We start from the raw sequence: 13,126 nt of genomic DNA on the forward strand, positions 1-13,126 counted from the left end.
CTGTGCACTAACTTCCCATGCAGGATCTCTGTACTTTATGAGTTGTATTATGAGAGTTAATGAAAAAACATGTTATCAAACAGTTTTTTCATACATTTTGTGTGTGTGTGTGTGTGTGTAAATTGTTGAAATCTTTACTTAGCATAGAGTTGGCTTATGTGTACAAAGTTAATTGAAAATGAATCTTAATGGAAAATGGGACTGGGAAGGAGAGAGGGGGGAGGAGGAAGGGTGAGAGTTCTGGTGGGAGGGCAGGTATGGTGGGAAGAATAAATATATTCCTAAAGTTGTATTTATGAAATTTGTATTAATTACATAAATGGGTTTTTTTGGGGGAAATAAAATACACTAGCTGATATTTTAAGTAAGTCCAGGTAACAGGATCACGTGTGTTCCATGACGTATTTAAGTGCCAAGTAAGGGGTTCATATGCTGATGTCATGTGCTAATCCTTTTTAAAAATATTTTTTATTTATTTAACAGGTAGAGTCAAAGACAGTGAGAGAGAGAGACAGAGAGAAAGCTCTTCCTTCTGTTGGTTCATTCCCAAAATGGCGGCAATGGCCAGAGATGCCGGAGCTGTGCTGATCAGAAGCCAGGAGCCAGGTGCTTCCTCCTGGTCTTCCATGCGGGTGCAGGGGCCCAAGCACTTGGGCCATCCCCCACTGCCTTCCCAGGCCACAGCAGAGGGCTGAACTGGAAGACAAGCAACCAGGACTAGAACTGGCGCCCATATGGGATGCTGGCACCACAGGCGGAGGATTAACCTAGTGCGCCAGGGTGCCGGCCCCACGTGCTAATCCTTTTAATTAAGGTTTTTCTGTGTTTTTGTAGCTGACCTAGGGAACAAGAATTTTATGCATCTTGGGAAGATTTCTCATGTTTTTTATTGTATTGATTGCTTGAGAGAAATGTGTCAAAGGTGTTAACATGATCTGTCTATTTTAAAATACTTCAGTGATTATCTTAACTGATTATATCTATTTCATAGCTTTGCCTCCATCAGGTTAAATATTACTTTATTTTGATCAAATGGCTTAAACCTCTGACAATTTGTTAAAGCTCTTTTTTTAAAACATTTATTTATTTGGCCGGCGCCACGGCTCACTAGGCTAATCCTCTACCTTGCTGCGCCTGCACACCGGGTTCTAGTCCCGGTCGGGGCACTGATCCTGTCCCGGTTGCCCCTCTACCAGGCCAGCTCTCTGCTGTGGCCAGGGAGTGCAGTGGAGGATGGCCCAAGTCCTTGGGCCCTGCACCCCACGGGAGACCAGGAGAAGCACCTGGCTCCTGCTATCGGATCAGCGCGATGCGCCGGCCGCAGCGCGCCAGCCGCGGCGGCCATTGGAGGGTGAACCAACGGCAAAAAAAAGGAAGACCTTTCTCTCTGTCTCTCTCTCACTGTCCACTCTGCCTGTCAAAAAAAAAAAAAAAATTTATTTATTTGAATGGCAGCGTTACAAAGCGAAGACAGAAAGAGGTTTCCCATCTGCTGGTTCTCCCCAAATGGCCACAATGCTGGGGCTGGGCCAGACTGAAGCCAGGGGCCAGGAGCTTCAACCAAGTCTCCCGTGAGGGTGCAGAGGCCCAGGCATTTGGGCCAGCTTCCACTGCTTTCCAAGGCACATTAGCAAGGAGCTGGGTTGCAAGTGGAGCAGCTGGGACATGAACCAGCAGCCTATGGGATGCTGGCGTTGCAGGTGGTGGCTTAACCTGCTACACCACAACTCCTGATGAAGCTCCTGACCCCTGGCTACTGCCTTCCCCAACTCTGGGAGTTGTGGCCATTTGGGAAGTGAACCAATGGACAGAATTTCTCTCTTTTTCTGTCTCTCTTCCTTTCAAATAAATAAAATAAATCTTTAAAAAAATAAATAAATTTCCATGATTTTTTCTGCCCCACTGTTGGACACAGTTTCAATCCCTTAAACTTGTCAATCAAAGAATAAGATACTCTCTTTGGCACCATTTTGTGTGATAAAAGAGCCTTCACTTGAAAGCTACTTGGAGTCCCCAACCCCAACTGGGTCCATTAGGAGGGTCGCTGCTTTCAATAAAACTTCTGCTTTGTTCAACATCATTGTCTTCTTCGGGGTGGGACAAAACCAGCATTGATTCTCTCCACTGTGGCAGACAGTATGAACCAGGGCACCAATTTCATTTATCACATTGTTTCTATGGTAAGATGTAATCTGAATTTCAAATAATAAAAGTAGAAGTTAACTTTTAGGAAGTAATGTATTTCTAAAATGAAGGCAGTCTTGGCCAGCGCCGTTGCTCAACAGGCTAATCCTCCACCTAGCGGCGCCGGCACACCAGGTTCTAGTCCCGGTCGGGGTGCCGGATTCTGTCCCGGTTGCCCCTCTTTCAGGCCAGCTCTTTGCTATGGCCCGGGAGTGCAGTGGAGGATGGCCCAAGTCCTTGGGCCCTGCACCCCATGGGAGACCAGGATAAGTACCTGGCTCCTGCCTTCGGATCAGTGCGGTGCGCCGGCCGCAGCGCACCAGCCGTGGCGGCCATTGCAAGGTGAACCAACGGCAAAAGGAAGACCTTTCTCTTTCTCTCTCTCTCTCTCTCTCACTATCCACTCTGCCTGTCAAAATTAAAAAAAAAAAAAAAGAAGAAGAAGGCAGTCTCTACTTTGCAATAAAGTTAAAACTCCACTAAATAAATACTACCATCTGAGATTTCCAAGTAATAATTCATTCATTTTGTCTAAAGCATCTTGAAAGTCCTTTACAGTTCTACATTTATGAATGAATACGTTGCTTTCTGTTGTAGGTTCAATGAAGCCAAGGACCATGTCTTTCTAGCTCAGCATCATTTCTCTACCACTTAACATAGTAGCCCCTTGGTATTTTGACTTTGAGATTATCCTTAGCCACTTTCCAAAAGAAAGTCAGCACATCTGAGATCTTCAGTTTTCAGTGTCATTCTCTGGCACAGTAAACAGTAATGAGATTGTCTAAGTAGTCATTAAAATAGTCAAATAAATAAAAATCCTACCTGTTTCTAAAAGGGTTCAACTTTTTCCTCTTTCTCAATGTCAATTCTACTCACCACTTATTATTTTCTCATATCCCATTGTCCCTAATAGCTCCTGCTATCTTAGTAAAAATGCATTCTTCTCAGAGCTAAAGTTATTATCTGGTTCTAAATTATATCTTTTACTTGAACTCACAGAAACCACTGGGACATGAGAAACTTCACTGATGAGTTTAGTTTCCAGATATGGTTTCAGTGGTAAGGAAGAAAAGAACAAGTAAACCAGAATTAATTTTAACTCAGCACATAAAAGATCCATCCCTTTCCATGAGTTATAAAAGCACTCTCAGGGGCCATCGTGTGACACAGCAGGTTGAGTTGCTGACTGTGATATCAGCATGCCATATGAGCGCTAGTTTGAATCCACGCTGCTACACTTCTAATTCAGTTCCCTGATAATGTGCCTGGGGAAGCAGTGGAAGATGGCTCAAGTACTTGGGCCCCTGCCACCTATATGGGAGACCCAGATGGAGTTTGAGGCTCCTGGCTTTGGCTTGGCCTTGCCCCAGATTTTGTGGCCATTTTGCTAGTGAACCAGCAGTTGGAAGATCTTTCTCTTCTGTTTCTCCATCTCTGTAACTTTGCCTTTCAAATAAACTCTTAAAATAAGAAAACAAAAACAAACAAACAAACAAACCTGTCAGAACTATGTAGTATCAGTCTCACTTTTCAATGGAAAATGCAAGATAAAGAGAAGGAAGTAATTACAGCAGGATCTGGGAGACAGCATCCCATATGGGTGCCAGTGCAAGTCTGGCTGCTCCACTTCTAATCTAGTTCCCCACTAATGCTCCTGGGAAAGCAGCAGAGGATGGCCCAAGTCCTGGGCCCCCGCACTCATGTAGGAGACCCGGAATAAGCTCCTGGCTCCTGGCTTAGGATCGGTTTAACTCTGGCTGTGAAGCCATTTGGGGAGTGAACCAGCGGATGGAAGACCTCTTTCTCTCTGTCTCTACCTCTCTATGTAACTCTTTCAAATAAATAATAAAATAAATTTAAACAAAACAAAACAAAAAAATTTAAGATCTGAATTTATGTCTCTATCCCACACTTTTCCCAGCATATCCCATAACTTTCTAGGAAAGAAGTAGAGAGCCACATCTTAATTTTTCAAAACTATATGATCTCACAACATTTCTCCTCAGTATATTCTAGTCACACAGAAGGAGCTTTCTTTACATTTCTACTCAATTAAAGAGAAGTTGCCTTCAAATGCAATTTATTGAAAGAGCATAGTTGCTCAGAACTGGGTGTAACATCAGTGTGTCTTCAACAGCCTCACTTATGAACTGCAAGCAATATAGATTAGGAATCGGTTCTTCTGATGCAGGCCATTTTTGAAGAGCTTACTTTGTAAGTAACAAAGCTCCATATAAATCTGGTACTATTCTTCTGAATGTATCTGGTCTGTGATTTATTCTCTTAAAGGATTTGTAAGGACTACTCTATTTAAAAAATTGTAAAACCCTACTAGGTTACTTCTTGACTTAGAGAGGTATATCACTGCTAACCGAGAAAACATCCATAGCTAAATCAGGTAGAATGAAAGCAGAATCCTGATCCTTGGTCTCCCTAAAACTAGGTTATTACTTTTATAAACATAAATAAAGGTGACTTTGTAGCATACAATCTCTGCAGCATTCAAAAATTCAAGTCCTGATCCAACACAGAAGAAGTAGCTGCTCCGGGCAATCACTGCACGCCTATAATATGAACACCGCTAATTTACATTGGCACATACGAGTTCGGGATGGTTTGGAAGGCCACATTTCTTGCACGGTTCATCATCATCTGCTAGGACGGCTTCTTCACTTTCTTTTTCTTCTTCCTCTTCTGAAGCTGCAGATGATTTTTCACTGTCAGATCCTTCACTTTCATCATTGCTGGAATATTTCCACCTGCCACGTGTTCGAGAACCAGTCCATCGAACTTTGCCTTTGGGTTTTACCTTTGTATAAAATAAAATGTTGGGATAATTTGATGTAACAAATTTTAGAAATACAAAACTTCTGGTTCATGTCCATTGTGGGATATTTAGTCAATATACAAAGAAAAAATGTAAATTACTGTATCCTTATCATCAGATATACCAGCTATTAAATTCTGGTATATTATTTCAAGTTTTTCTGTATTTTTGGGTTTTAGAATTGTAATTATAATGACCAATATGTCTTTTCCCTAGTCTGTATAATACGCCACCACACAAGTGTAATTTATCTAACCCCCTATTAGACATTTAGGTAGGTGTTTCCCATTTTTTCACTTCTATGAACAATATATATTCACAAGATTTTACACATGTTTATGGTTAGGATAAATTCCTTGAAGAGGATTCTGGGTCAAAGGCCATGCACATTTTAAAGCCTGTATAATAGAAAGATGACTATATATCACTGTATTATGCAAAATTTAAATTCCATGTTAAAGCTAAATTTTCAAAGGTCAAACCTTCTACATATAAAAACCCTGAGAAATTTTTAAAAAATAGGTTCACAATTTTGTTAAAAGTTATTACTTATCTGTACTATCTTTTAACAACTGTTTATTTCTGTTCATCCCTACATTGTAGGTCTCCAGTAAAGAATAAAAATATTCTAACAGCAGAAATAAGAAAACTTTTTTTCCAAAAGTAAAGAATTAAAAGTTCAGTATTTCAGGGAATAAAGGATTACTTATTATGAATAGCTTAATTATTTAAATAAACTAAAAACAAAAGTAATGCCTTTAATTATTCTCCTATAGACTAATCAACAACTTGTAAAAGATTCTGCTTAAAATAAGAGGGTCAGATAGATTTCTTGCTTCTAAAACTAACAGCTGAAATAGGTACTCTCATACACTGGTAATGAGATGGCACATTAATAGGACATTTTGGAAGGCAATGTAGCAGTAACCCTCAACATTTAAAGTACACATGCCCCTTGACCCAGTGATTCCAATTCCAGGAGTCTATTCTAAAGAAATACTCACTCAAGTCCAAAAGGATCTTCAATGCAGCACTGCCTGTAATAGTGAGAAATTGGAAACAACCTAAATGTCAATCAGTGAGGGAGTAGTAAATAAACTGAGGCATAGCCACACTATGGAGTACTATGCAGTGGTTAATAAACAAAGTGTGGACTGTGTCCTGACATGAAGAGTTCAGAGAAATGCTGCTAAGTGAAAAGCTCACAGAAAAATGAGCACACTTGATCCAGTTTATTTTTTTAAAAGAGTGGGCAAATATCCATGACCATATAGAATGGAATGGAAAGATATAGAATGGAATGGAAAGATATGCATATAGAATGGAATGGAAAGATATGGACCCAAGTGTTAGTAATGGTTGTGGGGAATTTCTATTTTATACTCTTTGGCTGTTAATTTGACGGCTTACAAAAAGAATATTTTCCTATTCTATTTATATTAGAAAGGAAAGCTTAAAAGATTATAGAGTCTGCAACTTTATATGTGCAGATAACAACAGAGAAAAATATCTCAGAGAAAGATACATTTTTTAGTTGTCTTTCAATGACAACTAAAGAGAACAAGCTAAAGAGAACGACTTATAAAACTTAATTGTCACAGTAGAATAAATTTTACCTTGCTTATTTTAGAATTTGTATCTTTCTCCACTTTTTTCAAACTTTCTTTTTTTTCTGTTTTTTGCGAAGCTGCTGACTCTTCTTCCACTTCATCTTCTCCTTCCCCCCTTTTTTTATCAGCTTTCTGGTCTCTGATCTCAGCCACTTTTGCTGTGGGCCTAGATATTCTTGGAGACCTCCTTAATGTACGACCCATATTTGCTTTCTCTTCTTCTTTTTCTGTCTTCTCTTGCTTGTGTTCTAGTTCTAGAATTTTGGGAGGAGAATCTGTCTTCTTTTTCCGACTTGATATCCTAATTGTTAACTTGATGCCCTCTTTTTGCCTTTCAGAAGTTATCTCTGTATTTTCTGTGGTAGCAGTTTCTTCATCAGGAATCAGCTTATATTTAAATTTGCTTTTTTGCACAGAACCCTTTGTTTCAGAAGGCTCCTCTATGCCAGAGGGCTGGGCATTGCTGGGGTTATCCATTTCTACCTTCATGGGCTCAGAGTCCTCTTTCGGGATATCTGGATCTGTTTTTTCCAGGGAGTGACCAACATGACTTGTACTCTTATTTTCAACGACTTCATTTTCTGAGGCCAGTTTTTCATAGTGGGAAGCCATTGTAGGCGGCTGAGAAAGTTCAGCTGTCCCAGGAGCACCTAGCTTTTCTGATTCAAGGGCACTCCTTGGAACTTCTTCTGGTATTGGACTCAACCTTTGCGGATCCTTATCATGAAGAATCTTTTTGGACTTCTCTGGCTTTTCAAGACATTCTAGGACTGGTAGACGCCTATCTTTCTTACCTTTGGGAGACCTGTCCTCAATTTTCATGGTGCAGGTGTCAGTGGTAGATAAAGCAGCTTTTAAAGAGAGATCCTTTGCCATCTCAGAAGACTCAAGAGAGGTTTCCATTTCCACAAGATCAGGTTCTTCTATCTGCCCTTTTAGATTCTGGGTCTCTGGGGCTGACACTGAGCTACCTGTCTCTTTCCCTGCAGGGACCACTTCTTTCTCATGCTCACCTGTTTTCATATTTGTTATGACAGAATTCAGGGCCTCTGCTCCATTTCCCTCCACGATGACACTTCTGTCCTTAAAGGGGCTACTGTATGCATCTTCTTTTGCTTCGTAAAACTTTGTCTCGATTGGTTCAGTCTTAAAATTTGGAGTTACCTTGTCATCACTAACTTCTCCATTTACCATTTGCTTCCCTTCATGGCTCAGAGCAGTGATTGTAGAAACCCTTTTACAAGTCTCCTCCTCTTGTTTGATTTCATCTTTCAAAAACTCTTTTGTTGGAGTAACAGACTTACACAAAGGTCCTTTCACTGGACTGTCGAAATCATCGCTCAGTTTAATTTCTCTCTTTTTTAGTGGTATCTTCGCCTGCTGATCATTTTTTAGTTTTTCTGTTTCCTCAGTAGATTTCTCCATGATGTCTTGAGAAGTCTTAACGCTGCCACTGAACTCCAGTCTCTCCGGCTCCTGCACCACAAGCCTGTCCGTGTTACCTTTAGGATCTCTAGGATCTGCTCTACATTCCTTTATTTCCACTTTAATGGGTTTGACATTTTCCTTGAAAGAATCACTTTCTTCTTTGATAATCTTTTTTTCCTCAATTTCTGGCAAAGATTTTTCTAGCTTGACGATGACTGGCAGCTTCACAAGTTCCTTTTCCTCTTCCTTTTCTATTTTCACAGTGTTCCCCTCTACAGTGTTGGCAGCAGAATGGTTTTCTGGATCTACTGGCTGCTCTTTGCCTTTCATCTTTTCGTCATCCTTCTGCTCCTCTAAAAATCAAAACAGTTTAATTAGATAAACAGAAGCTTCCAAGGATATACAATATAAAAGGCTTCCTGTACATTCTCATTCGCAGTTTCTCTCCTAAAACAGGTAGCTTTTGTCATTGGCTATTTGATCTGACAATCAAAAAAAAAAAAAAATTCTAAAGCACAACTTGTAGATATTAAAAAAACTAGAAAGACTCATGTTTCTGCTTTTTACTTTTAGCTATGGAGTTCTCAGGGGAATGCACTGAGATATCTGTACAACTCAAATGATCTATTCACACTCAAAAGATGGCTCAAAAATACAGAACTGAAAATACTACATGCAACATTTTACAAATATCGTATTTGTTTCATATTCTTGATGGCAAGCCACTGAGCATTTCATTTCACTAAGATAACGTCAGCATGTAAGTGGGAAAATGAAAACTAGAGAAAAGAAAAAAAAAATAAAAAGACCTAACCCTACTATCCAGAGGCAATCACTAGTAACATTTTAGGTTATTTCCTTCTAGTATTTATATTTCACATAGTTGGAATCAACTCCTACCTTCAAATATTAACACTTTTATAAAACTGAACCCTATACTTCTATACATTCTATAATGTGGTTATACAACAAGTTACTTTATCATATGTCATTGCTCAACATTTCAGAAGTTAATACTTTATAAAGAAACTACTAAGGCTTATCTGTCAATCCCCCTTTATGCCTTTTTGGGTTTAAATTTTTCAATCTTTTTTTTTTTGAAGGTTTTTTTATTTATTTGAGAGGTGGAGTTAGACAGAAAGAGAGAGACAGGGATAAAGACCTTCCATCCGTTGGTTCTCTCCTCAAATGACCACAGTGGTCAGAGCTGGGACGATCCGAAGCCAGGAGCCAGGTGCTCCTTCAGGGTCTCCCACGTGGGTGCAGGGTCCCAAGCAATTGGGCCACCCTCTACTGCCTTCCCAGAAGCATTAATAGCAGGGAGCTGGATCAGGAGAGGAGCAGCCAGGACTTGAACTGGCATCCTTATAGGTTGCCAGTGCTGCAGGCAAAAGCTTAGCCTCCTACAACCACAGTGCCGGCCCCTAAATTTTCAACTTTTATGGAGCAGACTGAAGTCTAACAAAACTCGTCTTAGGTGAATCATATCAGCTCTGAAAAGGGCTACACAGAGTGCACAGATGCCCTAATCTGGTGCCCAAAGAATGTGAGCACAGTGTTTTCAGAATTGATTGACTAGTAATTTTAGCACATTCTTCATCACTTTGCCTCACCATCACAACTAAGAAACTCTAATTCTAAAACAGTTTTACCAAGATAGGAACTTCTTTAAAAATTATGAACAGATCATTGTTGGTCAGCCAGAGAAACTACATATAGGTGATGAAGTAGGGTATGTTATTTAAAAATGAGAATAATGTTTCATTAAAGTGAGTATTTCCATTACAAACCTCATTTTTTTGTTTGTTTGATTTTTTTTTTTTTTTGACAGGCAGAGTGGACAGTAGAGGGAGACAGAGAGAAAGGTCTTCCTTTTTGCCGCTGGTTCACCCTCAAATGGCTGCCACGGTAGGCGCGCTGTGGCCGGCGCACCGTGCTGTTCTGATGGCAGGAGCCAGGTGCTTCTCCTGGTCTGACATTTTAAAAAATGAGGTTTGTGCCGGCGCCACGGCTCACTAGGCTAATACTCCACCTTGCGGCGCCGGCACACTGGGTTCTAGTCCCGGTCGGGGCACCGATCCTGTCCCAGTTGCCCCTCTTCCAGGCCAGCTCTCTGCTGTGGCCAGGGAGTGCAGTGGAGGATGGCCCAAGTTCTTGGGCCCTGCACCTGCATGGGAGACCAGGAGAAGCACCTGGCTCCTGGCTTTGGATCAGCGCAATGTGTCGGCCGCAGCGGCCAATGGAGGGTGAACCAGCGGCAAAAAGGAAGACCTTTCTGTCTCTCTCTCTCACTATCCACTCTGCCTATCAAAAAAATAAAATAAAATAAAATAAAATAAAATAAAATAAAATAAAATGTCAGATCAGAGGTGATTTGGTTGGAACCAGGTTAAAATGCTCATGTTCCTTAACAGAGTGCCTCCTGACTCCAGGTGCTTGCTAATACAGATTCTAGGATGCGTAAGTGATAGCTCAAATGATTGGGTTCCTGTCACTCACATGGGAGACCGGGGTTCCTATCTGCCAGCTCAGGTCACTGGTGCCAATTGGGGAGTGAACCAGCCAATGAACGATCTCTTTCTCCGTCGTTCCCACTCCAGGTTCCTGCTAATGCAGACCTAAGTGGCAGTGAAGATGGTTGAAGTAATTGGGTTCTTGCTACCCATGTGAGAGATGCAGACTGAATTCCTGGCTATTGGCTTTGGTTCCAGCTACTGCAGGCATTCAGAGAGGAAATCAGCAAGTGGGAGCTTTCTAACTGTCTCTCAAATAAAAAGTTAAAAATAAATTAAAATTAAAATAGAACTACCATGTGGCCCAGTGATCCCACTATTGGGTCTTTACCCAAAGGAAATAAAATCAGCTTCTTGAAGAGCTATCTGCACATTACATTCACTGTAGGATTAACCACATCCACTGATGGATGAATGGATAAAGAAAGCACAGTGTACACACACACATAATGAAATACTACTCAGCTTGAATATCTTTAGTGTTTCCATTCTATTTTTTATCATTAAATTAATTACTTGAGCAGCAGAGAGACAAAGGGCTCTTATCCCTGGTTCACTCCCCGAATGCCTACAGTGGCCAGTACTGGGCGGGCTTGAGGCGGGGGAGTCAGGAACTCTATTACTTGAGCCATCACTGCTGCCTCCCAGGGGCCACATCAGCAGGAAAGTGAAGTCTGGGGCAGGAACAGGTATTAAACCCAGGCACTCCCGAATGGGACACAGGCATCACAGGACAAAATCTTGTCCCTGAGCCTTTAAGAAGAAAATTCTATCGTTTTGATGAGTCAAACTGACAGAAGCTTTGAGGAGAATGATGGTTACCTGTGGCTAAGGACGTGGTGGGGCTTGGGAGAAGCTGGTCAACAGATACAACATTTCAGTAAGGAGGAATGAGTTCAAGATATACTGTATAACATGGTGACTATATTGAAAGCTGCTAGAAGAGTAGATTTTAAATGTTCTTACAGTGAAACAGTAAGTATGTGAGGTAATATCTATACTGATCAGCTTTATTTAGCCATTCAACACACAAAACATCATGTTGTATACCATAAATATATACAATTTTTGGTCAACTAAAAACAAGGACATGAATTTTTAAACCCTGCAATTTGACACCCTGGGCTCTCCTGATCACAGTGAGACTTCTGGAACTTCTGCTTGTTGAGTTCTTATGATACACTGGCTTCCGTGGAACATGAGGCTTTTAAGACACTGTATTTCTGAATCTACTCAAAGTGGATCCCATCTGCTTGCTCTGGAAGTTGTCACCTGGGATAAGTCAGTTCTTTTTTTTTTTTTTTTTGACAGGCAGAGTGGACAGTGAGAGAGAGAGACAGGGAGAAAGGTCTTCCTTTTGCCGTTGGTTCACCCTCCAATGGCCGCCACGGCCGGCGCGCTGCGGCCGGTGCACTGCTCTGATCCGAAGCCAGGAGCCAGGTGCTTCTCCTGGTCTCCCATGGGGTGCAGGGCCCAAGAACTTGGGCCATCCTCCACTGCACTCCCAGGCCACAGCAGAGAGCTGGCCTGGAAAAGGGGCAACCGGGACAGAATCCACCGCCCTGACCGGGACTAGAACCCGGTGTGCCAGCGCCACAGGCGGAGGATTAGCCTAGTGAGCCGCGGCACCGGCCTAAGTCAGTTCTTAGATAGCAATATGAACTGCTGCACGAATGACTAAAGGGACTACTACTCAGCACTGCATGTGGATGGCAAGCTATGAACCATATCCCAGACTGGTCTTGGACTGATACCAATTGTGGCCTGTAGTATTCTTGTGAATCTGATTACTTAGAGGAATCTAAGAAGATTCCTGATGTATACAGGAGAACATGAAATCACATCGTACACAAAAATACTCTATTGTGCAACCTATTCATTAGCTAAAACTTTGACTCACTTAAGGTCAAGCTGTGAGCTTATCTGGTTCACAAGCTGAGTTTCCACACTATGCCATATTCTACTTTCACTGTTTTTATGCAAAAAATATCCCAAATAGTGATACAGTAAAGTGACCGAAGTTCTTTATCTTTTTTTTTTTTTTTTAAGATTTATTTATTTATTTGAAAGTCATAGTTACATAGAGAGAGGAGAGGCAGAGAAAGAGAAAGGTAGTCCATCGATGGTTTGCTCCCCAGACAGGTGCAACTCCAAAGCCAGGAGTCAGGAGCTTCTTTTGGGTCTCCCACATTGGGTGCAGGGGCCCAAGGACTTGGGTCGTCTTCTAGTGCCATCCAGGCCATAGCGGATAGCTGGATCGGAAGTGGAGCAGCTGGGATTCGAACTGGCACCCATACGGGATGCTGGCACTGCAGGCGGTGGCCTTACCTGCTGTGCCACAGCGTCGGCCCTGTGAAGTTCTTTTATGTTTAAAAATCTTATGTTTTGGGCTGGCATTGTGGCATATCCCATGTTGGAGTGTCATTTTGAGTTTCATTTATTCTGCTTCCAATCCAGCTTCCTGTTAAAAGTGCCTGGGAAGGCAGTGGAAGATGGCCTAAGTACTTGGGATCCTGCCACCCATGTGGGGGACTTGGATGGAGATTATGGCTCTTGACTTAAGC

The 13,126-nt window shown here is 41.6% G+C and overlaps 1 protein-coding gene across 3 annotated transcripts in view; it reads right to left on the minus strand.

The window, feature by feature from the left end:
* RSF1 (remodeling and spacing factor 1) overlaps positions 1-13,126 on the minus strand; it is a 170,392-nt gene that overhangs the window by 40,946 nt on the left and 116,320 nt on the right. For all 3 annotated transcript variants that reach the window (XM_062196760.1, XM_062196762.1, XM_062196761.1), the window contains 2 exons: positions 6,628-8,402; positions 4,787-4,993 (listed from right to left, as the gene is read on the minus strand). In XM_062196760.1, coding sequence (XP_062052744.1) covers positions 4,787-4,993; positions 6,628-8,402 — 1,982 coding nt within the window. The remainder of the gene's footprint in view (positions 1-4,786; positions 4,994-6,627; positions 8,403-13,126) is intronic.

The sequence above is a fragment of the Lepus europaeus genome, chromosome 7 (genome assembly GCF_033115175.1).
Source record: "Lepus europaeus isolate LE1 chromosome 7, mLepTim1.pri, whole genome shotgun sequence".
NCBI lineage: Eukaryota > Metazoa > Chordata > Mammalia > Lagomorpha > Leporidae > Lepus > Lepus europaeus.